Source organism: Rousettus aegyptiacus, unplaced genomic scaffold (genome assembly GCF_014176215.1).
Source record: "Rousettus aegyptiacus isolate mRouAeg1 unplaced genomic scaffold, mRouAeg1.p scaffold_m13_p_7, whole genome shotgun sequence".
NCBI lineage: Eukaryota > Metazoa > Chordata > Mammalia > Chiroptera > Pteropodidae > Rousettus > Rousettus aegyptiacus.
The window spans coordinates 3463301-3489381 of NW_023416310.1; the positions used below are offsets into that span (position 1 = coordinate 3463301).

General features: G+C 37.3%; 1 protein-coding gene across 1 annotated transcript in view; it reads right to left on the minus strand.

Moving 5' to 3' along the window:
- Positions 1–2076: 2076 nt before the first annotated feature.
- The window catches only part of YWHAQ (tyrosine 3-monooxygenase/tryptophan 5-monooxygenase activation protein theta), a 29355-nt gene continuing 5350 nt past the window's right edge, over positions 2077–26081 (minus strand). The window contains exons 3-6 of the mRNA XM_016121154.2: positions 8072–8195; positions 5733–5896; positions 4982–5077; positions 2077–3163 (exon numbers count right to left, since the gene is read on the minus strand). Coding sequence (XP_015976640.1) covers positions 3104–3163; positions 4982–5077; positions 5733–5896; positions 8072–8195 — 444 coding nt within the window. The 3' untranslated portion in view covers positions 2077–3103. The remainder of the gene's footprint in view (positions 3164–4981; positions 5078–5732; positions 5897–8071; positions 8196–26081) is intronic.

Below are 26081 nucleotides of genomic sequence, written 5' to 3' on the forward strand. Positions count from 1 at the left end.
ATGGCAAGTCTACCCCAAATTGGATTTCATAACCATGATCTCCACAACCTCAGGTCCCACAGGTTCCTTAAGCGCCTACTGAATGGATCGAAAAGGTTGGTGGCAGGTGGTTTATAGTGATCCTTAATCGTAACGGCCTCAAAATTCAAAAGTAATATACACGATATACATACGTGGCAACTCTCCTTTTGCAAAGCTGATCAAATACAATTTATACAAGGAAAGACTGACAGGGATATGGCAGAATAAAACAACATCACTGCCTTCATCAGTTTAAAGTGGAAGTCTCCTAAATTATAATAACCTTGAGTTTTAATATATATCGGATGACAACTAGTCAGAACAAAATCATGCTCATATTATGGTAATATTATGCCTATATAGGCCTCAAATATTTTTGAATGGCTCGACTCCTTAAACAGCAGTCCATGCAAAGATAAATGACTAAAATTCTGACCTTCTTGAATTACTTTACTCTTCAATTAGGGTTTTTACATCTTTAAATGATCTTCTTAGTGTTTTCATAATTAACAAAAAAATTAAGTCTTTACTGATAAATATTAAAGTTATAGACATGAGTGTAAGCTACCAATCCTGTCCAAAGAAAAAAAATCTTTCTCAATCTAAGATCGACAAATCATAACTGAAGGCACTGCATGTTAGTGTGGAAATCCCAATGCTTCTATTTTAGATAGTGTTAGAAGGTAACCACCACCAATTATTTTAAATTATTAAAACCTAAATGACATTTTAAAGGAAAAACTTCCAAATAAGTTCTAACTATAAAATGGGTATCATAGTTAAAAATTCTGATCTCAAAAATAATTTAAAAATTGAAAGAGAAAGCTTTAACGTGGCTTTAAAGCTCCCTCCACCGCCATCCTTACTTACCCTTCTCCCCTGAGGAAAGGTACCTTCTCTTCTACTGAGCTCTTGGCAGTGTCCCATAAACATCCTGTACGTCTAGTGCAAGCAAGCCCAAATGCAGAGGGTCAGGAGAATACAACATGCTGGGCCCCCTTGTAAAGCTGCTGATTTCTCCTAAAACAAGGAGATGTTAAATTTGTGACTAAATGCTAAGAATAATCTGCTCTTTAAGAAACTGGTTTGGGCTCGCAAGACACATCATGAAGGTGGGTCATCTGAGAGCCAGGAAGAGTCCTCACTAGAACCTGACCATGCTGGCACCCTGATCTCACACTTCCTGCTCCTAGAACTGTAATAAATTTCTATTGTTTAAGCAAAAGAAAAAAGTTACTTTGATAACTCACAGTGATTACTTGATTCAGTACTTAACCACTTTGTTATGTGATCATTTTTCCTGATTCACAATGTTCTTTCCACATTTACTGAAAGTTTTATTTTAAAAAAGTAGTTTTACTATTAGATTTTGGTGGACCAAAATCCTAATAATCTTATTTAAATGAATATTTTCCCAAGTTCCATTCAATTCTCTTTCATTTTCCCTCAGGACAACAAATAAAAAGCAAATAAAACCTTGTTTCATAGTCACACTTTAGGAGATAAAGGATAATCTTTCGATCTTACAAGGATAACTTTGACTTTAAATTCTCAGGCTAATATAATACTTAAGACAGGAACGTTAAACAGCCATTGTGATAATATAACACTAAAATTATTTGGAACTCACTAATGATACAACTGAATGTTTATAAAGAGAATTTTTGAAAACTAAACGAGGTATTCTTGTAGTTTGACATTGTTTGAATATCTGCTAAAACTTAATTTTAATACCACCCAAAGCATTCACAATCACATAATTAACTTTTCTAGTTTTAAAATGTCCACTTTATTCCATATAACACTTAACTAGGTATCATTTACATCTGAGGAAGAAATGGCCCACAAAACTGATCTGTGAATAAAACACTAACTCTAAGAAACGTAGGCCAATTTTATACATTTCCAGACATCCCTAAACAAGTGTATTACAATGCAGAAATATGGGTATCACTACATTTTACATAAAAGGGAAGTATCAATAAACTTCAGAAAGTAGTAAATTCACCTGTCCCTTAAAATATGAGTATGCAATTGTTACAAAGCCATAGTAAATGGTTTATAAAATGTAATTTTATTTTATGTTACTCTGCTGTTACATAGGGCATAACATTTTCACAAGGCTTTTTTGGGACTACAGTCAATGATTAGCAACACACAATAGTGGTCCAACTCTCTAAATAACAATCACTAGACAAACTGGACACCCTCTCACATGTGCACAAATCTGCATGGAAAAGTACTAAAATTTTAGACTTGGACTTGTGTACTTAATTTATTTCCCCTTTCTAGTGTATTAAGAAATGACATGCACCTTAATTTGCCAAAAGCAATGCTTGTACTCTGGCAGCAACATGCTACTTCTATTACATAGTAAAGTGAATACCAGAACTACAAAGGCGGGAGGTGTAAGTGAATTTTTATTGGGAAGGGAAGTTGTCAACTGAAACAGCAGCAAATGAAGGGTGAATAAGGAAACTCCCTGTTGTCACAGATACACAGGACCCCCATCGTATGTGAAACAGGAGGCATTTTAATTTGCGACCCCCAGCCCAGAAATGTCAAATGCTTTTCCATTCGACCTAATACTTCTGAATTCCTACCAAAAAAGGAATACATTAAGAACATGGAAAAGTTTTTTACTGAAAGGAAACCCCCAAAAGAAGAGTAAGGGAGGGAATGTAGAAATTAAGAAATTATGCAGAACACTCTTTAAAGTGTAATTAACTACATTTTCATATCTTCACAGTAATACAAAACACAGTCACTTGCAGAACTGGTTCAGATTACTTAAATACCAGATACGTTTTTAGTCCTCTACATAAGTGTTTGGAAGTTACTTATGTTTATATGAAATGAAGCTATTAATACTTTTCTACAGCAGTAACTGCACACCAGAAAGGCCAAGACAAACACAAATCAAGGAATGGAGTTTTCCCAAAGCTGCAGTGTGAAAAGACTATAAACAGTTGATTCCATACACATGAATGGGTTTCTTTGCTATAGGAAATCCAAATGGAATAAGGAATAGAGATGTGTAAAAAGGTTTCTTGAGGGAAGAAGGACGACACCCTGTGTGCAGTTAGTTTTCTGCCCCTTCTGCCGCGTCACATTCTTCTCCTGCACTGTCTGATGTCCATAACTAGGGGGAAAAAATCGTACTGTTATTAGACACTCGTATCAAGTGCTACTGTTATATCAAACTGTAATTCTGAGAGCAGTAAATTATTCACACAATAGAGATTATGACTAAGACTGGAAGTTATATTTCTCAACATCCCAAATACCATCAACTCTTTCCCAAAGTGTACCGCTGCAGACTACTCACTATGCATTCATTTACAAAGTGACACACATGACAGACAGACTATTTGAGCACATTTTTAAGGCTCACTCTTTGTAAGTTCTATAATTTCAGGGGGGGGGGGGGGGAAACAGCAAGGTAACATCATTAGGATTTATTACTCTCTCCACTCCCAGCAGCCCAAAGCTGTCCATGAAAGTACTACTGAAATATAATTTAAGATTCAGATGGCAAAAAAAAATTTAAGGGGGGAACCATGGTCATAATAACTGTTTTCGAGTGTCTCTGAAGAATGATCATAGAAGCAGCAGCTGACTCTGTGCTGCTGCAGAGCTAGACAGGAGTGGGTGATGCTACTGAGCGGGATGCAGCACACACGTGCACGTGAAGATGTACCACAAGGGTTCGCGAGACAGGCAGAAAATGAAAACTACCAAAACTGATCTCTAAGGACCTAATTTTAGGGTGGAACAATAAAGTGAAGAGGCAGTAGTCAATATTAACTATATCAATAGCTCACAAAATGGATTTCTATTAAACCAACACTAAGACTCTGAATTTCTGAAAAGATGGAATTTTATATAACCTTTAAATTATTAAGATACTAAGATAAATAAAAACAAACAAAACAAATATCCTTGAAGAACTGTCTCCATATGAGAGAAAACAAAACCAAACCAGTTAAAATACAGATAGCACCATAGATACTTAACGAGAGATCTAATAGCTCAGTTTGCTTTTCTTCTATAAAAGTTATTTCTGTTGATCATTCTATTGTTACCCTGTTAAAACAACAGGAATTTCCCAACAGGTTGGGAAGGAAGTATCTTCTTAATTTCTCTGTTCAACAAAATCAAATAGATACGGTGCTAAGATTTAAAAAAAAAAAAAAATCGTAACAAAGAATTAAAACACCAAATGAAGGGGCCAGAAAAACTACATTTATATTAAAAGGTATATTTCCTTCCTTCACATTTTCTGTGATTTTGACTCACCAAATTTACTTAAACCTATAAAAGAAGCTAAGTAAAGCTCAACCCATATTTTTAATCCATACTTTTTCTTTCATTATCTTCCTATATAAGAAGTAGGGAGAAGAATAAAAGAAAAAACAAATTAAAAAGACAAAAAAGCAAAACAGGTTTTGGCCCAGAAGCAGAGGTGGAATAAATTGAGGTACAGGTTTAATCCTTATCAAATGCCTGCAGACTATGTACAAATAAAAATTAGAATAAGGCATTTTACATGATTTTAGAAAGTTCAGTATCTACATAGCCCCTAACTTGCTATAGCTAATATACCCACCAAAGGAAGAAAATATTGAAGCTACACAAATTCTCCACATTCACGTAATTTATTAATATCCATCTTCATCTGATGAAATAGTCAGTGATCTTAAGTTGATTTTGAGTTCCTACCATCAGTGACTTCTCAGGTCTGATAAAGTGACTATTCAACAACCAGAAAACCTGCCTACAAAATAGGTATCCTATATAAAATACTTACAAGCACTTACTACTTTTACTTATGTAGCTACATGTACATCTTCTTAAAGAAAGTGTAGCTGTTATATAACTGCCCCAAGAGATAGGGAGCCCAAAACAAAATATAAGTACTTTTGTTCCTGAAAAATAAATAAAAGAATGAACCACTCACTGTTAGGTTGTCTCTAAGCAACTGCATGATGAGGGTGCTGTCTTTGTAAGAGTCTTCATTCAGTGTATCAAGTTCTGCAATAGCCTCATCGAAAGCCTGGTAAATGTTAACATTTAAGGTAAACGATATTTGCATTGACACGAAGAGGTTAGCCTATGATTACAAAGCATTTTTACAAAAGAGATGACCATCCACTTTACGTTCTATTATCAATTAAAAACAAAACTCAGTGGATCATTTCCTCAGATTCTCAGTTTAAGAACTTATGAGGATGACTTGAAACTTATACAGCTATACATACTTAACCAGTAAACAAGCGTTTCCTAGTTCTCTCACAGGACACACAGCTCCGTAGCTATCCCCAATATATTTCTTACCAATAAGAACTAGCACTAATTTGCAAAATCCCCTCCAGTAGTCTCCCTTTTTGAAACACTTTGAGGAATGCAGCTATGCTACTGACCATACCTGGCAGGCATGACTTTCTAATCCTTTACATTTCTTTTTCTTTGATTACTCAGACCATTATGCTCTTTAGACAAACATTACTGCTTATAACCACAGCTGGGAGAGAGCAAGGTATCGAGAGGGGTAGTAGCAGGTGGTCATGATGGTAAGAAAAAGGAGATATCCAAATAAATACAGTAGAAATCATCCCTGGCTAGCCAAGTAAAATACCTAGACACTAACATACTTGTTAACTCAAATAACCTTAGCTAAAGAGGGATTTCTGGACACACACGCATCTTACCGTTTTAGCCAGTGTGCAGGCAAGCTCTGGGTTATTAAGGATCTCATAGTAAAATACAGAAAAGTTAAGAGCCAGCCCCAGACGAATTGGGTGTGTGGGCTGCATCTCTTTCTTGCTTATATCAAAAGCCTCTTGGTAAGCTCCTTGGGAATTATCTATCGTTTCTGTGAAAACGAAAAAAAAAAAAAACCAAGTCACTGAAAATATCCATCCAGTATATAGCATATCAATGGCTTTAACATATGATCCTACTAGCTCTTGGTAGAACCAGATTTTTCTCGTAGCCTTCTTTTAAAACCGTAGAAGCAAACTAAAAATATTATCGGGTAGTGGGTATTAAAAAGTAGTGTATAATGCCGCTGGCTTATAATCAGTTTAATAAAAAAGAAACAAGATAGTACATCAGATTTTTCTACCGCTAGGGCTCAAACAGTTTGTTTTTTAAAATTTATTTATTTTTAATTAAAAATTATTGGGGGTGACATTGATCAACAAAATCCATTAAGTTTCAAGTGTACAATTCAACAGTGTGTCATATATATATTGCATTGTGTTTTCTTTCATGGAAATATAGCATTAAAAATAAATTGACTGGTATATGCCAATAATTTCTCAAAAAAGCTGAGAGGAAATTGGCTGTAATACTCTTTCCCAAAATAATGAAAACAGTTTACAAAGATGACTGCCACCAAAACCTCTATTATTGTGACTTATCTGTAGAAATGATACTTATCTTTAGTATCAAGATGTATTATGTGAAAGGCAATATAAAAGTGCCAACATACAGTACAAAATCTACTCTGACCAGAGTTTGATTACTAGCCTGATAGAAATGTCACCTTCCTAAAAAACAGAGAAAGCTGAGCCAGTAGTACCACCACTAATCTAGTTAGAAACATATTTTGAAAGGGTGGATTTTCTGAATAAGGCCAATGGCCCATTATTATGGGAACACTGACCTAACAGAAAATAAATTATCCCCTTGTGGCCCGAATGTGTGCATCTTCCTTCCTCTGAAACAGCTGGTCCAGCCCTACATGCTGAGGAGCTCTGCTGTCTGGCAACCTACAGAAGCGCCACAATGAGCAGGAGTAAAATGTCTCGGCTCCTAGGCCGTAGATAAAGACTATCCCACACATCCCAGACCACTGCAGTAGTCTACACACAGGACTAGGAAATGCCAGTAGGCCAGAAAGAGTGGAATCAGATTAATGGTGGGGCTATGTCCCAATTTCCCAAATACATCCCTCTGACTTGCTAATATTTCAATGTACCGTCACCTTCAATTTTGCTTACTTTTAAGACATTAGAAATTATACATCAATAACACAGAAAGTTCAGTATATAGATTTTGTTACAGTAGGGTATAACGATTTTCTCTTTATATTTTCCATTACTCTGACATTTGGATGTTAAAATTGTCTCACTTTCAGTTAGTAACTCTGTGGAGGGTAGGAGACCACAGTAACTATCTTGGGGGGGGGGGGGTACACACTCTTTTTGGATGGGGTAAAATGAAGAACAAAATAAGACTTATTTGAAAAAGATAAGGAGTTAAGTGGTATTTCTACCTAGAATAGGCTTGATAAATTTGGTAATAGGTACATACACAAAATTTAATAGGATCTATGTTATAATGAGCTAACAAGACTCCAGGAGACGAAGTTCACTGCTGAAAAATTTCCTTTGATTTTTTAACTATCAAGTTAGGCAATTTAGTCACTCTTTTTCCTGTGTCTACATTTTTCATGACAAATTATATACCAGCAATAATACTCTCACTTCGCTTCTCAGAAAATTGGATACACACCATTAGTTGTCAATGTTGCAATCCTTCAAAGTAGGGAGTAGTTAAAAAATTAATGTTAAATAGAAAACGTGCAACATCCTGTTTCTATTTTCTATATGGAGTTTCCTCCAGTGATCTTAAGTTTCAAGGTATAATGACACTATAAAGGTCATATGACCTGAAAGTCGATCAACACATATGCAAAGAACTCTGGGGCTAAAAATATGGTAAACCAAATTATAAAGCATAAAAGATGAAGCCAATTATTGTTAATAATATCTTATCAAAGTATAATTGGAAAATTTATAAGATGAATTTAATTTTTTTAAAGGGCACATAATGTAAATTCATGACTATTTTTGAGAACACAGGTAATGTTATTAATTGAGAACACAAGGTAATATTATTAATTTTCTTTATACACAGATTCCAAAATGTTTTTTAAAGTTACAAAGGGCTTGGAGACTACGTAGAAACTACTGGTCTAGTGTCCATTCATCCTCCCTTTCTGTTTCACATTTTAGCTTTACTGTAAACCAAATATACTTACGTTTTCGATCATCACCACATGCAACTTCCGCAAGGTACCGGAAGTAATCCCCCTTCATTTTCAGATAGAAGACCTTACTCTCTGGATTAGTTGCATTGGCTATTAAATACTTATCCAACAATTCCTGAAAATAATAAGATAAAACATTAGACACTAATGAGAGGCTATTACAATCAGTAACTCACAATGATATGTAGTAGAATCATTCACTATCACAGTAACTCTACACCACACCACCCTAGACTTGAAGCATGCGTCAGGTGGCTGCCACTGGTTGAATGCGTTGGCTCAGAGCAAGTCAGTTTTTAAAGGTAAAGCTGGATTACACCAAACACTAATTAGAAAGAGCTTGCCTGTTCACGCACCCATTCATTCAGCAAGCATTTCCTGACACTTGCTAGCTGCCAGGCACTGTATCTGACATGAGATTAGGTTCTTGCCCTCCAAGAGCTCACAGTTAATAAGGAAAGAGGTTACGAAACCATTACCTACACGCCAGGCATTAGAGACATGTGAATAAGGGGCTGGAAGCACAGAGGGGTATCTGGCCCTGCTGGAGATGGCTGCTGTGAGACAGGATTCCCTGGGGAAGGGACATTTGACTTGTCAAGAAGAAACAGGAGGAATGCAGCCCTTAGAAACCGGGGGCGTGAGGCCGTTTCAGGGAGAGCAAACAAAGCGATTAGGACACCCAGTACGAAGAACAGTCTAATCACAGGACGAGTCAGGCGGCAGGGCCCAGAGCATGGCTGCAGTGTCCTTCGCGGACCGGTGCCCGTCCAGAACCAGGGTCCAGAACCAGGGTGAGCACCGGCGCCAAGAGCAAGCAGGCTAGGAACTTACACAGCAATTTGACAGTCATTTCTACTGAATATAATTATTTTGAAAAACTGGGCTAGTGTTTAAGTATGTCTTTCAGGCCACATTTCATACACAGAAATGTACACTTGATCCAACGAACTCATGTTTCTCAAACTGAGGTATTTTATGAGGTGTGCCTAGAATTATAAAAAGTCACAAAAGACAAATATGAGAAGTATCTTTAGACTATCAATTTTACTTGATGTTAAATAATTTAAAAATCTTTTTGAATTTAAAAATATTACAAAGATGAACAAAATTCTCATAGAAAATTTAAGATACTAGTAAAAATAATAAATAGAGGTAAAAGCACAGAATAGTGTCAACGCATGTTAAGTGCTCGTAGACATTAATGACGCGATTAGCCAGCCAGGTGAGGTGGTCCACTCTTCTGCTGAGGTATAAGTTTGGGAAGCACTGACCTAGGCAAAATGAAACTAGTGAAAAATTTTAAATAACAGATATGATCACGTTTGGATTTTGGAAAAGTAGCCACAGATATTACCAGTTATTATTAAACAAAAATGCCAACTATGATACAAAATTGGGAAGTTTGGAGAATAACTCAGTAAGATTGTTCCAAATTCACATAAATCTATTATTAAAGAAGTAAAAGAAGGTTGTTTACAGATAAGAAGTTAGAAAATATAGTTCTAACTCAAGAACTCTCCTGTAGTTTATCTGATTTAAAATGGCCTAAACGAAATACAATGATTACACCCATAAGTTATTTTAAAGGAAATAAACAGAAAAGCATTTTAAATCCTTAAATTTCATTTTTAAAGAAAATATTTACGTTAAAAAAGTATATCCTGAAAGGGTCCAAAGCTCAGGGGAAGTTAAATTTAATATTACAATAACATAATTTCTAAAACTTCTTAGGTTTATACATTAAAGTGGCAAGTATCAAAATCGTGGCTAAATCTGTAAAGTCGCTGTGCCACCAATGCAGCCACAGACGTCACAGAGGGGTCACCCAGACACTAAAGGCGACTGTGAAAACAAATGCTACTTCCATACCACCATACTCCTAAGTGGATAATCGAAGGATCAGACAATAATTTCTTCTGTCCAATATAAAGATACAATTTTAATAGTTATTTATTAAAGTAAACCAGAGAAATTGTTTCTAAGAAAATCACACTGCTTTAACTTTTCCCTCTTAATACCATTTTAAAATACAGTGAGACAGCCACAAAAAGTTCACTTGTTCTAAATCTCGACTGACTCACAGTCATTGCTATCTTAAAAAAATTAAACAATAGTGGAAAATTAATGCTGAGAAGTAGTCAAATAATGGAAACACACTATTTACACTGTGGAAACCACCATCTTTTCTTGTACCCATATTACGGAACTATAATGTCAAATAAAGTGCCTCTCACTTTGCCTGTTCTCCCTCGAGTCAGTCAGCTAAGATGAGATCCCACAGAGAATTTCCAAAAAGGTGCCAGCTCTGTTGAGGACCTTTTTTTAGTCACAAAAAAAGCTACTTAGTACTTTTAAGACCCAGTCCTCTGTGATTAAACACGGTAGAGTGTGGTAGCAAAGGCCGAGAAAAGTCTGACTAGAATGAGGTCTTGGGGTGAGGGGAAAAATGTGAGCCAGATGGGGATGTGCTCCCAAGGCCTGTCACCTTCCCCGGCACAGTGGCCTTCCAAGGATCGGAAGGCTGCTGAGCAGCTACTGTGTTAGTAATCACACAGCCACTTATAAGCTAACTGTAAACTTTCTAAAATTATTAACTTTGATTACTAGTTTGTATATAGCCATTACGTACGATTTACAGTGTTGGCTTTTATAAAGTGACTTGTGCATTACTTCCATCCTGGAGTTTCAGCCAGGTAGCATGGTTCTTTGTCAGATGCCACTAGCTCTCTGTGAAGGAAACAACAGGTACAAAATAATTGTGTCTTTCCATATTCTACCAATAGTAAAGATGTATCTTTTAGTCCAATTAAAAGACAGTGGATTCTGCTTCATGTCTTACTGAAATGATCATGGCTGTATCAGGTATTATCAATACTAGTTATTTATTATTAATATTACAGGCTATGAACACTCAAGGTATTAGCTTTGGTGTACAATTTCTGTTAAAAAAAAAAAAAACTATAACAAACTCAATATAGATCAGAGAGAAAAACCAAAATAACAAATAACTCCTTGAATAAGAACTCTTTCCAAATAAGGTCATCGGTAAAGAGTCAGGAGAGGAAGGGAATCAGTTTTAACATTTACATAGTTAAAAGTTCCCCCACTGATTTCTCCCGTGTATTATTCTTGTCAATTAAACAGCAGATCCTCTTTTCGACTCTTTAACCAGCAGGTTTTATAACCCCAGGAGGCTTGGTGAGCTAAGACGGGGCTCCCTCCAGCCTGAGGGGAAGAAACAAGGAGTGCATTCCCTTCTGAGAACCTGAGAGAGATGTGAAGAAGTCAGTGTACTTACTGCCCAAAATGATAAGATGGACTAATAACCGAGAATGTTCTAGACCAAAAAAACTCGAGTACGAGCAAACTCAGAGGAAAGGATGTAAGTTATTATACAGGTCCCTTTAAGACAACACTAATGGTGATGCCACATTATTAGAAGCAGTTCTTTCTTTGAACGTTTTTTTTTTTTAACAAAAAGTCACCTGTGTGTCAGATGAGTAGGTATTAACTCAGACAACCATTTGTAGATATTAACCTCATGAATGTCCCCCCTCCAAAAAAAATCAAAGTAACTTTAGTAACAATATTGAAATTTTAGAGCTTTTACTTCTTTAAACCTTTGCTCTCCCCCTACTCAAATATTGTTTAAGATAATAACCCCTTTTTATAACTATTTTATGACTCCTTAACTAACCTAAAATAAAATCAGTAGGTACTAATATGTCTACACACATGTAAAACTATAAATCAATGTCCTAATTAGGGTATGAGAGAAACAAAAGTAATTTGTAATGAAACAGTATGTACTTCAGCATGTGAATGTCCACATGTCTACAGTGTAAAACACAGGATAGTCAGATGTTTGCCTCTGAGAATGAGCATGAGTGCCAAGAACCTGGGAATACAGCCTCAGACTTCATGATCTATTCAACTGCCACGAGCAGCCTCATCAGGTTAAAAATAGAACAAAGTACGATCTTCCCTTGAGTTTTACATGTAGTTGTATTTAGGGTTAATTTTGTATGCATTACCATGAAAAATATAAAACTGTTTAAATGTAAAACAAAATGAGGTTTTGGCCTCAGATAAATGTATTACGTTTTCTACGTAAATAAACGAGCAGCTGGAGAATCCATTAAACAGGACTGTCCACTTACTAAGGGATGGCCGGCATCATCAACGTCCATCCACTCACTGTCAGCGCTGCGCTCCCCAAACCCGTTCGGAAACACTGGGTGGGTCCAAAAGTACATACGAAAGTCCTTTGGGAGCACAAATGAGGACATACCTATTTTGTTAAGGAATTGGAAGAGTTTTTCTTAAAAGGTATCAAGTGACCTGTGTCTTTAAAGGGTAAAATAGGATTTTAAAAATAAGCAGACGGCACGGGAGAGGAAGGAATCCCAAGACAGAGGGCCTATGGCATGGGAAAAGGCACAAGTGCACAAGCAGATGGAAAGTCTCTGAAGATGGTCATCTTTCAAAAGAAAAAGAAAAAACTCCAGAAGTCACCAAGTATACATTTTTAAAAGGCACCAAATTTCACAATATTCACCATAAATTATATTTGAACATCTAAGAATAGTAAGTGCTGAACTGATAACTGGGTTCTAGAGTCTCTGTCCAAAGCAAGCTCCTTAATTTCCTCTTCTATAAAATGATCAAAATATTCTCATTTTTAATAATCTGTGCTAATTCTAGGTACTGAATCAAAAGGGCAACCTGTTAGGCAGATAACTGCTAGATAAAAGTACTTCCTTAGTATTTCTCATGCACACAATTCTGCAGGTGGCACGTCAAGTGGTTAGCACTGTGCCTATCTCACGATGCGACTCATTTATCACATGAACATCAGCCACGGGTGGCAACATGCTGAAATGGACGTGACAGCCACTCATACAACCTAAAAATGACATAGGGCTTTTCCTGAAGCATTTTTCTAATTTTTCACTCTTCATCAAAGCAATAGCATGAAATAGTTATCTGCCACTCAAAAATTTCTAAAGATAAATAAAAGTCTCCCCATTCTGTTACCTCATGTCTCACTCCTTCAGTGAAGTTTTTTTGAGAAAAATCCCTAGCTCATACTGGCACCTTTGATCCACATTCGACACGACAGGGTTCCTCCTCCCTTACCGGTATCTTCTCTTCACACACAGTGAGACTGCTTTCCATGAAAGTCACAGGCAACACTCGTACATCACCTAAAATCCAAAGTGAAGACTAAAGCTTCTCTTCCTTCCCTGGGTCCTTATCGAATCTAGTTCTTCCCCCTACAAGGGAACCACCATGACCAGTGCCTTGTCCTTTCCTCCAGATACCTGACACCTCAAAAACCCATGCACGTTCCCTTCCGTGCTGGCACACGACACTGTTCAACACCTTGCTCTTCCCACGTAATACGCCCTCTGGGATCGCTCTCCATAGAACTGCCTCATTCCATCATGTCATCGACAGTGTTCCACTGTACGGGAGTCCCGTCATCATTTGAGTAGTCTCCTCTGAGGAGCATTTACATTGCTTCAAATCTTTTGATATTTCCAACATTGTACCAAATGTACATTTGATCTGTAGGATAAACTGTTAAACTGTCCTCCCTGAAGGCAATTTCAACTTACATCCCCACTGGCAGTGTATGAGTATTCTCATTTCTCAACATCCTCCTGAGTATCAGACTTTTTTTACCTTTTCCAATCTATTAAGTTAAAAAGATCTTACTATTGTTTTAGTTTCAATTTTCCAATTTCATAAATTACAAATTAAATGAAGCTGAGCCTCATTTAGGCATGTGTGCACTACTCTATGAACATTGTGTGGTTATCCTTTGCCATTTCCTCTGAGTTTTTTTCCTTACCAACTTATTGGAACTCTTTATATTTAAAAATTCTGTCTGGCAATAAAACTGCCTTTTTAAATATTTTTCTATTATAGTAAATCAGAAATATTCCCACCATTTCTGACCAATATGAGAATAAGTTAATGTGACTATTCGACTCCAGAACAAATAAATACATGAACAGAAGACCTGGAATTGAAATACAAGTCTGAATGTGTAATTTAGTCCATTGTCTACCTGACCACATGAAATGGTAACACATTTTGAACGTTACCTGAACAGCAGTGTACCAGATTAAAACACACTCACACACACACACGGCCCTCACTCTTAGTATGGAATACTTAAGAAATCTGTGACTCATCACCTTAAAATAGATGGGCAGAAACATGACTTCTGGTAACACAGTAAGACTGAGAACTTTCCCTTCTTCTAAAAATAATCAAAATGCTTATTTAAAAATAAATAAAATAGCAGACAAAATATAGCAGAGCACCAAAGGAAGAAAGATATTCAGGTGCTAGAAACAAAGACAAAACAAAGAGCACAAAGTGAAAGTTCACAACACAATGACAGTGGTGTGAAGGAAGCAGGGACCCTGGAGAAACTGTCAATCAGGCTGTGAAGTAATTAGAAAGCGATTTACTGTGCTCCTCTTTTTTGGGGGGAGGGGGAGATGTTCAGGAGGGGAGGGTGTAGTCCCCATGAAAAACTAAAACCCAAACCCATGTTTTGTGTAGGTGCTATTCAAATTTTTATTTCATACATCATGTGTAAAATCACAAGTTCAAAATGTGTGCACTTAGTGTGCCCAGCAGAAACGAATCATCAAAATCACTGCGTAAAGACACTTCCATAATCCAAGGCACACACAAGTTCCATAGGAAATAAGCTACATCCACATTATTAAAAATAATGAAACTACTCAAGGGACAGGTCCACCATAATGAGGGACCAGCAAACAAATAGGATGGTTAAGACTCCAGGACTTAAAAAATGAAAAGTGTGTAATAAAATGTAAAGTAAGTCTGCCAAAAATGATTAACGAATCTTTTAAACATATACATATTTTTTAACATTTATGAATTAAACAGATGATGCCCAGGACTGGCTTCTACACAATGACATGTTTGTGAACGGTAGGAATATAAACAAGACAAATCATAGACACTAACGCTGGGTAATGGGTACATATGGAGGGTTATCAGAACATTCTCTTTATTTTTTTATATAAGTCTGAAATTTTGGTTATTTCTTGATTAAAGTAACCAAAGAGATTAAAAAAGAAAAAGCAGCAGAAACCAGGGGAAAGAACAGGATACAATAAATTAAGAAAAGGCAGCTTAGAGGTATGGGAAGAGGGGAAAGGGGCTTTATAATTTTTAAAAAAGGGAGAGAGAAAAAAAAAGTAAAACAGAAGGCATATTTGAAGAAACTACTCAGATCCCGGAACAAAGAATTAACAAGATGGGAAAAAATGTGGATAACAAAAAAGATGCAAATAGAAAGAGATGCCCAAGATATGTGGTCTAAGGTCATACGTAACAGGAATTCCAGAGGAAAGAACAGAAAGAATGAGGAAGCGATGTGATTCAGAGATAATGGCTGAGACTCAGCAAAAGCATAAAGGTGGAAATCTTCAGAGTGGGCAAACACGCTAAATCCCAAGCAGGATAAAATAAAAATAAATTCATACCTAGACCATCGTGGTAAAACTGCAGAATGCCAAAGACAAGAAAATACTTAAAAGCAACCAGAGAAATGACACATTACCTATAAGGAAGAAACAACAATATGATTGACAGTTGATCTTTCATCAGAAAACAAGTATCTTCCAAGTGCTGAGAAAAACAACCGTCAGCTAGAATTCCACAATGAATTAAAAGTACCATATGAAAGCAGGTGCAAAATAAAGACATTTCCAGACAATGACAGAGGTTCCCACTCAGATCTCTACTGAAAGAACCTTTTTGAGTGGGAAGGAAAAAGTAATGGAATAAAAGAGAAATCACCAATTATAATAATTATGGCAACTAAAATAGCGAGTAACTGAAAACTCCTGGTCATCATCTGTTAAGTTTCCACTCTCTACAAACTAACAATACAGAATCATTACAAGATGCTGAATAACAATACATGTGGTACTTGTCTGCAGAGGACAGCATTATTTCAAGTTCTTTCGCATTAGTTACCTGCAAAGGATTGAGCTGGCTTTCAAAGGACACGTGTTTCCCAACACTCTCTTAGAAGATTAGCTAAAAATTTTAAGGACAGTTATGTTTTTTCTTCAAACAAGTGTCTGCCTGTAAGACTACACTTTCTAAAATCTGACACCTATGATAATCTGTTACCAGGAGAAAAATGTTTCATTACAATAATCAAGACTCTCAAATATTTCAATAGCTCACTATCCATTTTAAGATAACTGACAAGACTCGGGTTCATTTGAGATTTCATTGGCACAAATTTAATCAGCATCTACACGCTAATAACTCAAAAATCTGATCCTTACCTAGTTGGACAATTTACTTTTACAGCTCTGTACCTCAGTTTATTCATCTGTAAAAGAGTTAATGATAATCCCTATTTGTTGTGAAGCTTGAGTTAATACAAATTACTCAGAATACTGCTTGGTATATAAACCTCAATCACCATGCACTGCCACACAAATCTTTCTCTGAAGCACCAGACCGAGGTGCTCCTAGCTGGGCCATTGGGACTTCAAACTTTATTCATGTAAAAAAAAGAAAAAACATTAAATTTGCCTTCCTAACACATCTACCGTTGATTCTCCTCCCCTACTCAAGTTTCAATCTCAGCAAAAGCACTCAGTTGCCCTAGTTTGAAACCTGGGTGTCACCCTAATGCTTCTTTGGCCTTACTTCCCTGGTCTCCCATATTATCACCCAAGCCCCCAGATGTAATTTCCTCCAAATCGAGACTCTGTTTGGAAAACTTCTCAGACAAATAAGCACAATATACTTTGGGAACACGTATCTTTTAACTATAAACCACTGAAGAAATAAACTTTACCTTATCTTGATATGTGTGTGTGTATATATATGTTCATACGGCAAATAACAATGCAAGACTTGATTATAATCTGACAGTATGTAAAGTAAATATACTTTAAAAATAAAAACAAGTCAGAAAGAACAGTGAGAGGCATGGAAACAGAAGAGAGACAGGCACTGAAGGAAAAGGGTGCAAAATATAATCTAGAGGTGTGTGAATCATAATCCATCCACTGACAAATCCATGCCCTACCACGGAGATGACGGCCATTAAACATCGGAGCAGCCTTGCGTCTCCTTACAATGCCACGTTTACCAGGCAACTTCCTGATTATGACTCGATTTCTATGTCAGTCTATCTGCCTCTTGAATGAGAATGTACTGGTCATGTCAATACAACTATTTCAAACTTGTGCTAGTGATCCCTTGCTGTTTTTAGTTTTATCCAAGAGTCACATGAGCTTGATTGCTGCAGATCAATCCCTGAAAGATGGCTCTCCCCTGCTCGTGTGTTTGAGTCTGCAAGGCTAAAGGCCATATTATGAACTGCGGTAAACTCACAGAGGTAATGCAACCCCTATCACCCATTCCATACTGTCATCTTCTCTGAAGAGTGACAGAACTGAGTTTCCTTATACACTCTGAAATATGAATACCTATTAGATCTCAATATGCCCTAAAGAGAAATTTATTTCCAAACCTGTTTCTATACTTACGGTTCTTATTTCTACTAGTTATCCGCCATCCTCCTACCTCCTAGCAATCCAGGCTCATCAGCACCACCTCTGGCTTTTTACCCTCCATTTCCCATTCTAGCTGCTGTCAAGCCCTGTTGATTTTACCTGTCACAGTATTTTGATGTATCTCAGTCTCCTTACTATTTACTTTTATTACCCTAGTTAACCGTATCATTTCACCTCAACTAACCCAAGTTTTAGGATTCTACTTTCTCTGATCCTTTTTTTATACTCTGCTGCCAGACTAACCTTAAATTCCATTCTGGGCATGTTAATCCCCTGCTCAAAAATCCTGATGGCCCGTTAACTAAACATAAAGAAAGCCTAGCGGCTCACAGTCCTCCAGGATGAGACTCTAACTTAGAGCCTCCAACTAATAGAAAGAGCTACTGGTCCCCTTAGCCAGTGTGCCACACAAATACGGCTGCTGTGTGTCCTCACACAATAGGACCGGGGAAGCTCTCTCTTAACTGACTGACATCCAGCCTTACTTCTATCGCCACCATTTCTGCACCAACAGAAGGGCACGGTGCAACAATGAGGTGCCTGCCAAATGCCTCAATTGGCACTTTGAGAAGCTAAACATATCGGTATTACGTTAGATGCTGAGAATACAGGTCTTGGGGGAAAGTACAAAAGCCAACACTGATAGTGTCTCCAGCACTGTTAGGAGAAGAAGGTCCCTGGGTCCGTGAACACAGTCTTCCAACAGTGAGACCCCTGTACCCTGAGGCTGGATGCAGCCCTGGCAGAGCATCCAGGCATCCGACCGCTGCCTCTGATTTCTGTGCTCACTGATCGATCTTCTAAATACTAATTTGGTTGGTTCCTCCTGTAAATTTGCCTGTAAATAATAAACAATAAACTAGACCATGACCCTCCGCGCAATTTAAAGTTCCCCTCTCAGTGTGCCAACCAATGAGATTTGGAGCCCCTAAGGCCAAGGGGACAAATCCTGGACCATATCATACACTACTGTTTGACTCCTCTGCACAGCTGCCAAACAATTCTTCCTTGTCCTGATTTGGGGGGGTAGAGGAGTCACGGTTAATGGAACTTCACGTCTCCTACTTCTATTTATTAAAATTCGCACAACTCTGGAGCATCCATGAATGTGAACATGCCTTCCTGGGAGAAAGGGGTAACTACCATCAGTGTTTGTGCAAACAAACTACATTTTATAAAAAGTGTTCAAACTGTTGAGGTGTTCTAAAAGTAACAAAGAACCAAAACACAAAACTGGCTGGAATATTTGTCAAATTAATGAACTAAAATTAATATGAATTAATGTGTCATGATGAATTATCATAACAGCCAGAGAATGTGTATGTATTCCCCAGATACAAAGGGGTATGTGCCACTGTAGTTATAGTGAAAGTAAAAATAAGCCAGAGTAGTCCATGCAATTAAGTGGATAATTATTTTTGCGAGCATAAGAAAATAAGGAGCTAAAACCCAGAAAACAATCAGGCAGAGGGAAAGGGGTGGAAACAGATGAAAAGAATACAAGGCTCTCAATAAAAAGAGAAAAAGCTTTATCTATCTTCCTGCCCTAAATATTTTAAAATATTTTTAAACTCTTTCCCCTGGCCCATAAGATCTCTAGCCACTACCATGCCATGACCTATGCAAAATGATCACAAATTAGTTATCAACATCTGCTACAGCACACTGGTGCTTTTTAGAAAGACCCCCTCCCCTAAACAATTAGCACTTAGACCCCAAAACAATAAAAATGCTTTTGTATAAGAATGTTCATCCTATCTTCTAACTCAGCTACAGAGATGTTATAATTGTAGTGGTGAAGACATAACAGAGTTTTAGCCTCTGGCAAATAATGGAGTTTGTGTGAACTACAACGTGCCAATATTAAGCACAGTCTCTGTCCCCTTACTTCACCCAAAGCAGCTGAGCCAATTCCAGATATTATTAGAAACAAATGTAATACCCAGTCTTTGGTCTCTGAGGGCTGTCTGCTATATCCCCACATCTCAGCAGCTGACACCGAGCAGCCCGCTGCTCAAAGATCCCCAGCTCTTTGGCGAGGATACACAGGTTTGGAAGGACAGTTTAATACATCCACTGGTGACACTAATACTACTTTCTGAATCTGTCAATCTCCATAAAAAGAAACCATTAATCACACACATACATAATTAACCGCCATTTACAGATCAGTGCTACCAAAAGAACCAAGGCAAATACCAATGTCTGTACTTCCTTCCCCTCAGAGAATCTGCAGTTTACCAGTCAGTATACAGAAACTACTTTAGCCACTGATTTGTAAAGGAAAAGACAAAACAAAATAGAACAGTAAGTCAAATCTCAGTTTGGTCATAAGTAATACAACTGAATGGACATCCTGATACCTAATAGAAAGAATACTCTAATAATTAAAAATAGGTCAAAACTGCCTTGCTAGCTTATAGTATATAGGTCAGGTTTTGCCATATCCTAGGAACGCTATTAAAAATAGGTAACAGCCTGTACTAGCAAAGACACCAGTGTCCTTTCACATAAGCTTTATCTTTTCTAAGTCTAGGACAAATTGATTTGAGTCATTTCCACATCACAGAAATTACATAATTATTTGCAGACGAATTTCCCCCTCTATGACTAAGCCATGCCACATACATTCATCTCTGCTGTAAAAAATACAACCGTCTAGTCTAGTCTCCCGGCTCTGACACAGGGCACAAAGGAAAGAACAGGGTCAAAGGAAATTTAAGAGGCAATGTAAGAAAATTATTCTGCATTTGCAATTAAACTTCTTTGGGTTACTGCTTATAGTCAACTGAACTTCTGGGTACGGTACACAAAAAATAACCTTGAAAAATAAAGTAGTGCTTAATAAAATGCAGAGGGAAAAAATACAGATGAAGTCCCTATTCTTACATACTCTTAACAGCTTACCAATATTGATCTGAACTGGGTGCTACATAATTTTGGAAAAAGCCACAGGAGGAACTCAGGATACTGGTCAACAACAGTAATATAGAATTGGGTCTCATTACTAGACTTGGTGAGAAAGAAAATACTACATTAATATAATAACACGTTATTATAAAGGGGAGAGAACCAGAGCAAAGGTAAGAAAGTACACAACACAGGAGAGAACCATACGTAGGTAGTTCCAAGTGGCTGGAGCACAGAGGGAAGAAAGGAGGCTGAAAAGAAAGGCTGGAAGGTCTGGGAAGCCCAGGTAAGGAACTTGGACTCCATCTAATCTGGTAATGATTGTCAAAATTTTAAAAAGCAGTAACTATTTCCTCCCAAGTCTTTCTAAGCAATACCAGTATACAGTAAAAGAGATAAAAGGGAGCCACTCTAGCTGAAGAGCATGGATAAAGAAAGCCCTGATTCTACCTCAATTCCGAATAAGAGAGAATTCAGAGAAAGGAGAAATGATCATAGAAGAATGAGCCTCTAAGGAAAGGCTTTACAATAAAAGGCAATGGGAATAGAGAGAGTGCTGGTCTGGAAAAGTTGGATTTGAGTTCACAGCTAACTGGATGAGCAACTGAATCAACATGGCTCGGCTTCCTTACAGGTAAACACACCTCACCTACCCATGACTGCACAGAGGACAGTGCATGGAAACAGATCTGAAAGTATTACTTAGCTATAATTTGTAACTGACTACAGAATGACTGCAGCGACACCTAAATCATATCTTGTAGGACAGGTATGATTTCAACACACAGAAATGGGAGACGAAAGGCTTTACAAATGAGAGCAGCAGTTAAGTAGAGGGATGGAAACAAAATACTTTTTCCTTAAGTGAACCTTATGCCAAACTACGTCTGATTATTTTTTTCATTATTTTTTCCATAAGTTGAGAATTTCAGGTCAAGGATATATGAAGTTGTACTTCAAATGGTCCTAGGACAACTGGACAGCCACATAAAAGAATGACGGCTGGATCTGTTCCTCACACCATATGTGAAGACTAACTCAAAATAGACCAAAAATCGTAACATGAGAACTAGATAATAAAACTCTCAGTGAAAGATTAAGTTTAAATCTTCATGACCTTGGATTAGGCAATGGCTTCTAAGATATTACAACTAAAGCACAAGCAACCTAAAGAGAAAAATTAATTGGACTTCATCGAAAGTAACAACTTTAAATACTGTGGCAGGTGAGAGTAAACATTTCCATGGGACCGTCAGGACAGTGGTTCCCCCTTATCTGCGGTTTTGCTTTCCTTGGTTTCAGTTACCCACAGTTAATCATGGTCCGAAGACACTACATGGAAAATTCCAGAAACGAACGATTTTGAATTGCATGCTCTTCTGAGTAGCGTCATGAAATCCTATGCTGTCCCATCCCATCTCACCCAGACATCAATCATCCCTGCCTGTTAGTCACGCAGCAGTCATCTCCGTTATCAGATCAATCAGCTGTCACGGTATGGCGGTGCTTGTGTTCAAGGAACCCTCACTTCATGTAATTATGGCTCCACAGCACAAGAGCAGTGATGCTGGCAATTCGAATATGCCAAAGAGAAGCCATAAAGTGCTTCCTCTAAGTGGAAACGTATACTTTTCATTTAAAGGGTTTGGTACACTCCACTGTCTCAGGAATCCACTGGGTCTTGGACGCATCCCCCATGGACAAGGAAAGGACTACTATAATTTGACAAAGACTCCTGTCTGATTTGTTGAAGAACATAAAGTCAGCTTTGATATATACCATTTCCCATTTCAAATGTCAATCTTTGGGTGTTTAAAGATTATATATGTTTATAAATATATTAAAAGCTAAATTACATAAAAGTTAGCTTTCGTATCATGTAAGTGTTAACAGAAGAACCAAATACCTGGTGGTCTCTGCGGCCAGCCCCAAATAATCTAGAGTACTTTCTGATTAAAGGATGTGTAAACGTTTACTGTAACCTTTCTAACCTCTTCGCTAGTCCATCAGAATCCTGGGAGGGCAACACGAGCATCGAAGGCCTAAAAAGTGTACATCCTGCCAAGACTTGGCAATGGCACCGGCGGAAAGATCAGAACACTTCATGTATGTTTCACTGCAACTGCCTAATACTAGTTTTTAAAACGGCAAAACTTTTCTGAGCCACATTCAAGTAATGTCTGTTTGATGAAATGAGCAAAATAAGAAGGAAAATCGGAGTACTAATTCTACTAATTCTACATGAGTAGTATCAGTAAGTTACTTGGGCAGTAAAAAATCTGATCTGAAAATCAGTATCCTCATGGTTTTAAGGAATTATTTTAAAACATTTTCATGTACCATCCCACTTATTTCCCACAATCACCCTGACGTTTATAAACAGCAATCTAAGACTGTCCTTTAAGAAAGCATTTACATTAGGTTTACAAAAGTCCCTATAGCCGTGGCCTTACTACCTGTACCACTGTTTCTCTACTTCTCTACATAAAGCCCGCAGCAAACATCCAGGAGACAATGTTCAAAGTCAAAATGATTAAATTAAGAATATTACATGATACATATTTAGTACCACGCTACGCCAAATCCAACTGGAGCAAAAGATCCAAATGACAAAGATTACGGAATACTGCTCATCTGGGTAGAAAAATGTAAATGGAGAGTAGAGATGTGTGTGAAAGAAGTTTCACTGAAAAGCTTCAACCAACGTCAGCTAACAGCTAATCTGACTTACTATCTCCAAAAGCCATATAATTTTCAAACCTAAATGCAACCAGCTCCAATCCAAGAGAACATTATCTACTTATTTCATTCATGCCAACTCTGCTGTTGGACTGGGTATTAGGGAGTGAAGAGAAAGATCATGTTAACCTTACACTACCATTCTTAACATAAGGAAGCAGAAGCTATTCCAAAATACCAGTTCTTTAGTTTTTAGGAATCAACAGAGACTCTTTATTACCCAATATCTAAAATCAACTTTTTTCTTTATTATCAAGTCTGATTTTTCTGGTCTTGAAGCCTATACTCCTAGAATAATTTCGGGGGTAAAGAGACAGAAAAACAGAAAGGGAAGGTGTTACAGAGCTCATTATCATCAAGAACGCAAAGACAACTACTCAGGGAGCAACTCAACCACCCAGCACAGAGATGTTTAGCAAGTTTCACAGCAGAATTTGCTGTAAACCGCATTTTCAAAGTCTGGTCTGAAGACCTCTAGGGGCCTCCCCCCACACCCTTCTGGGTGGGTGACTGCGGCACAAAGTCAGATCATTTTCACAATACTAAGATTCTATTTGTTTTTTCATGGTCATTTTCTCCTGGGTGGAGTTTCCCAGAAGCTACAGGAGATGTAATACTGAAACAGACTGCATGAAAAGCAATGCCGCTATTCGCATTCAATTTTGTTGAAAGTTATGTATTTTTTTAAATGTTATTATTCCATTTATATGAGGTCTCTAGAGTAGTCAAATTCAGAAACAGAAAGTAGAATGGTGGCTGCAAGGAGCGAATGGGGAGTTAGTGTTCAAAGGGTACATTCAGAGTTTCAGTCGGGAAAGATGAAAAGTTCTTAAATGGCTGGTGGTGATGGTTGTACAACAATGTGCACGGACTTAATGTCACAGAGCTGTACGTGTAAAATAGTACATTTCACATTATGGCCTCTACCACAACTTAAAAAACCACATGTTACATTAACTTCCAACGGGTAGATTATTCTAAATGAATTAGTAACTATTCTAAATGGATTACAAAATTCTCAGTTTCTAATAATATAAATATCTACAGAAATAATCTACACAAAAAAAAAGGTTTTTGGTTTTACGATATTTTCAAGTGTGCAAAGGGACCCCGAGACCAAGAGGTTTTGAGAACCACAGCCCTAAGGTACAGTCAATGTGTAAGTCTTCCACTGCGCCCCATAACTCCATCAATCTAATTAGCATTTGCCATCAATAAAAAAAGACCTATCGTGCCAAGTCTATCAGTCCTATCTCCTAGGTGGGTATCAACACCTTTCTATTCATTCTCATATCTTCGGGTCAACAAGACACAGGATTCGCGGCCTTTCTTGCTATAGGTATTAAAGGCACACAACCACGGCAATGTAAAATATCATACACCTTAACACAGAGCAACCAACAATTACAGTAAACACCCACATACCCGCCACCCCCCATTAACTTTCCCCATACTTGCTTTATCACATGTCCATCCACTTCTATTGGTTTTGATGTACTGAAAACATCAGTGCATGCATATTGATCACTAGTTTTCTTTTGAAGCAAAATTTAATGCATAAATGTTAGCTGCGTATTTGTGGAGTTTGGACAAATGCATATATCTGAGTAACTCGAACCCACATCGACACAAAGAACGTAATAATCACTGCAAAAAGTTCCCTCCTGCTCCTTCTCAGTTAATCGCCACCTCCATCCCCAGGGGCCGCCACCCTTCTGATTTTTCACCCATAGAAGACCTTTCCTCATTCCAGAATTTCATATAAATTGAGTCACAGGATACTTTTTCCATGCATAGTTGCTTTCACTTAGCATTATTCTGAGATTCATCTATGTTGTGGTGTGTATCTTAGTCCATTCCTTCTCATTGCCAAAGAGTATGCCACTGTGTGAGTATACCACAGTCTGTTTATCCGACTTCCTGTTAATGGACTGTTTCCAGTTTTCTGTTCATAAAATAAAGCTGCTCTGGACCTAGGTTTTCATTCCTCTTGTGGAATTTCTAGGAGGACAAATAATCTTTTAATTATGGATAATCTCAAATATACACAAGGAGAGCACAGTATAATGAATTCCCATTAAAACCAGTTGCAACTATATTCACAAATGCTCTTGATTCATCTATATTCCCACCCGTTATTTTGAAGTCCTAGGTATTACCACCACCGTTTCATCCTTAAGTATGTCAATATGCAAACAATGTTTTCAAATTTGGTCAAATTATCACGAAATAGTCAAGAAAGCGTCATCGCTGATTTACCTATGGACTAAGCTTAATTAAAGTAGCAATGAATCAACCATAATTTTTCTTCACTTCACCTCTTTTACATGATGCCTCTCCACCACACTTTCTTGATACCTAGAAAGCCGAAGATATAAAAATACTTTCCATTGTTACTTTAAAAGAACTAGTACTAAATACAAAAATTGATATTGATAAACATAATGAAGAAACATCAATACAATCAAGTAGATATCCCAACTGGCAAACACCATTAATTAACTAATTCTATGCTATGTTATCATTTTATAAGAACTGTATACGAGACTTAAAAAAAAAATTCTGGTACCTAGTCCTTTGTGAGAACAAAGGTAATCCTCATTACATTCCATACTGGATGCGGGGAGGTAAAATTTCAACCCTTCCACAGTCACTAGATTTTTGTTATCCTCAAAACCTGTCTAATTTTATTACCCAATGTCGCTCCAAAAACAAAACAAAACAAAACAAACAAACAAAAAACCCCACCAACT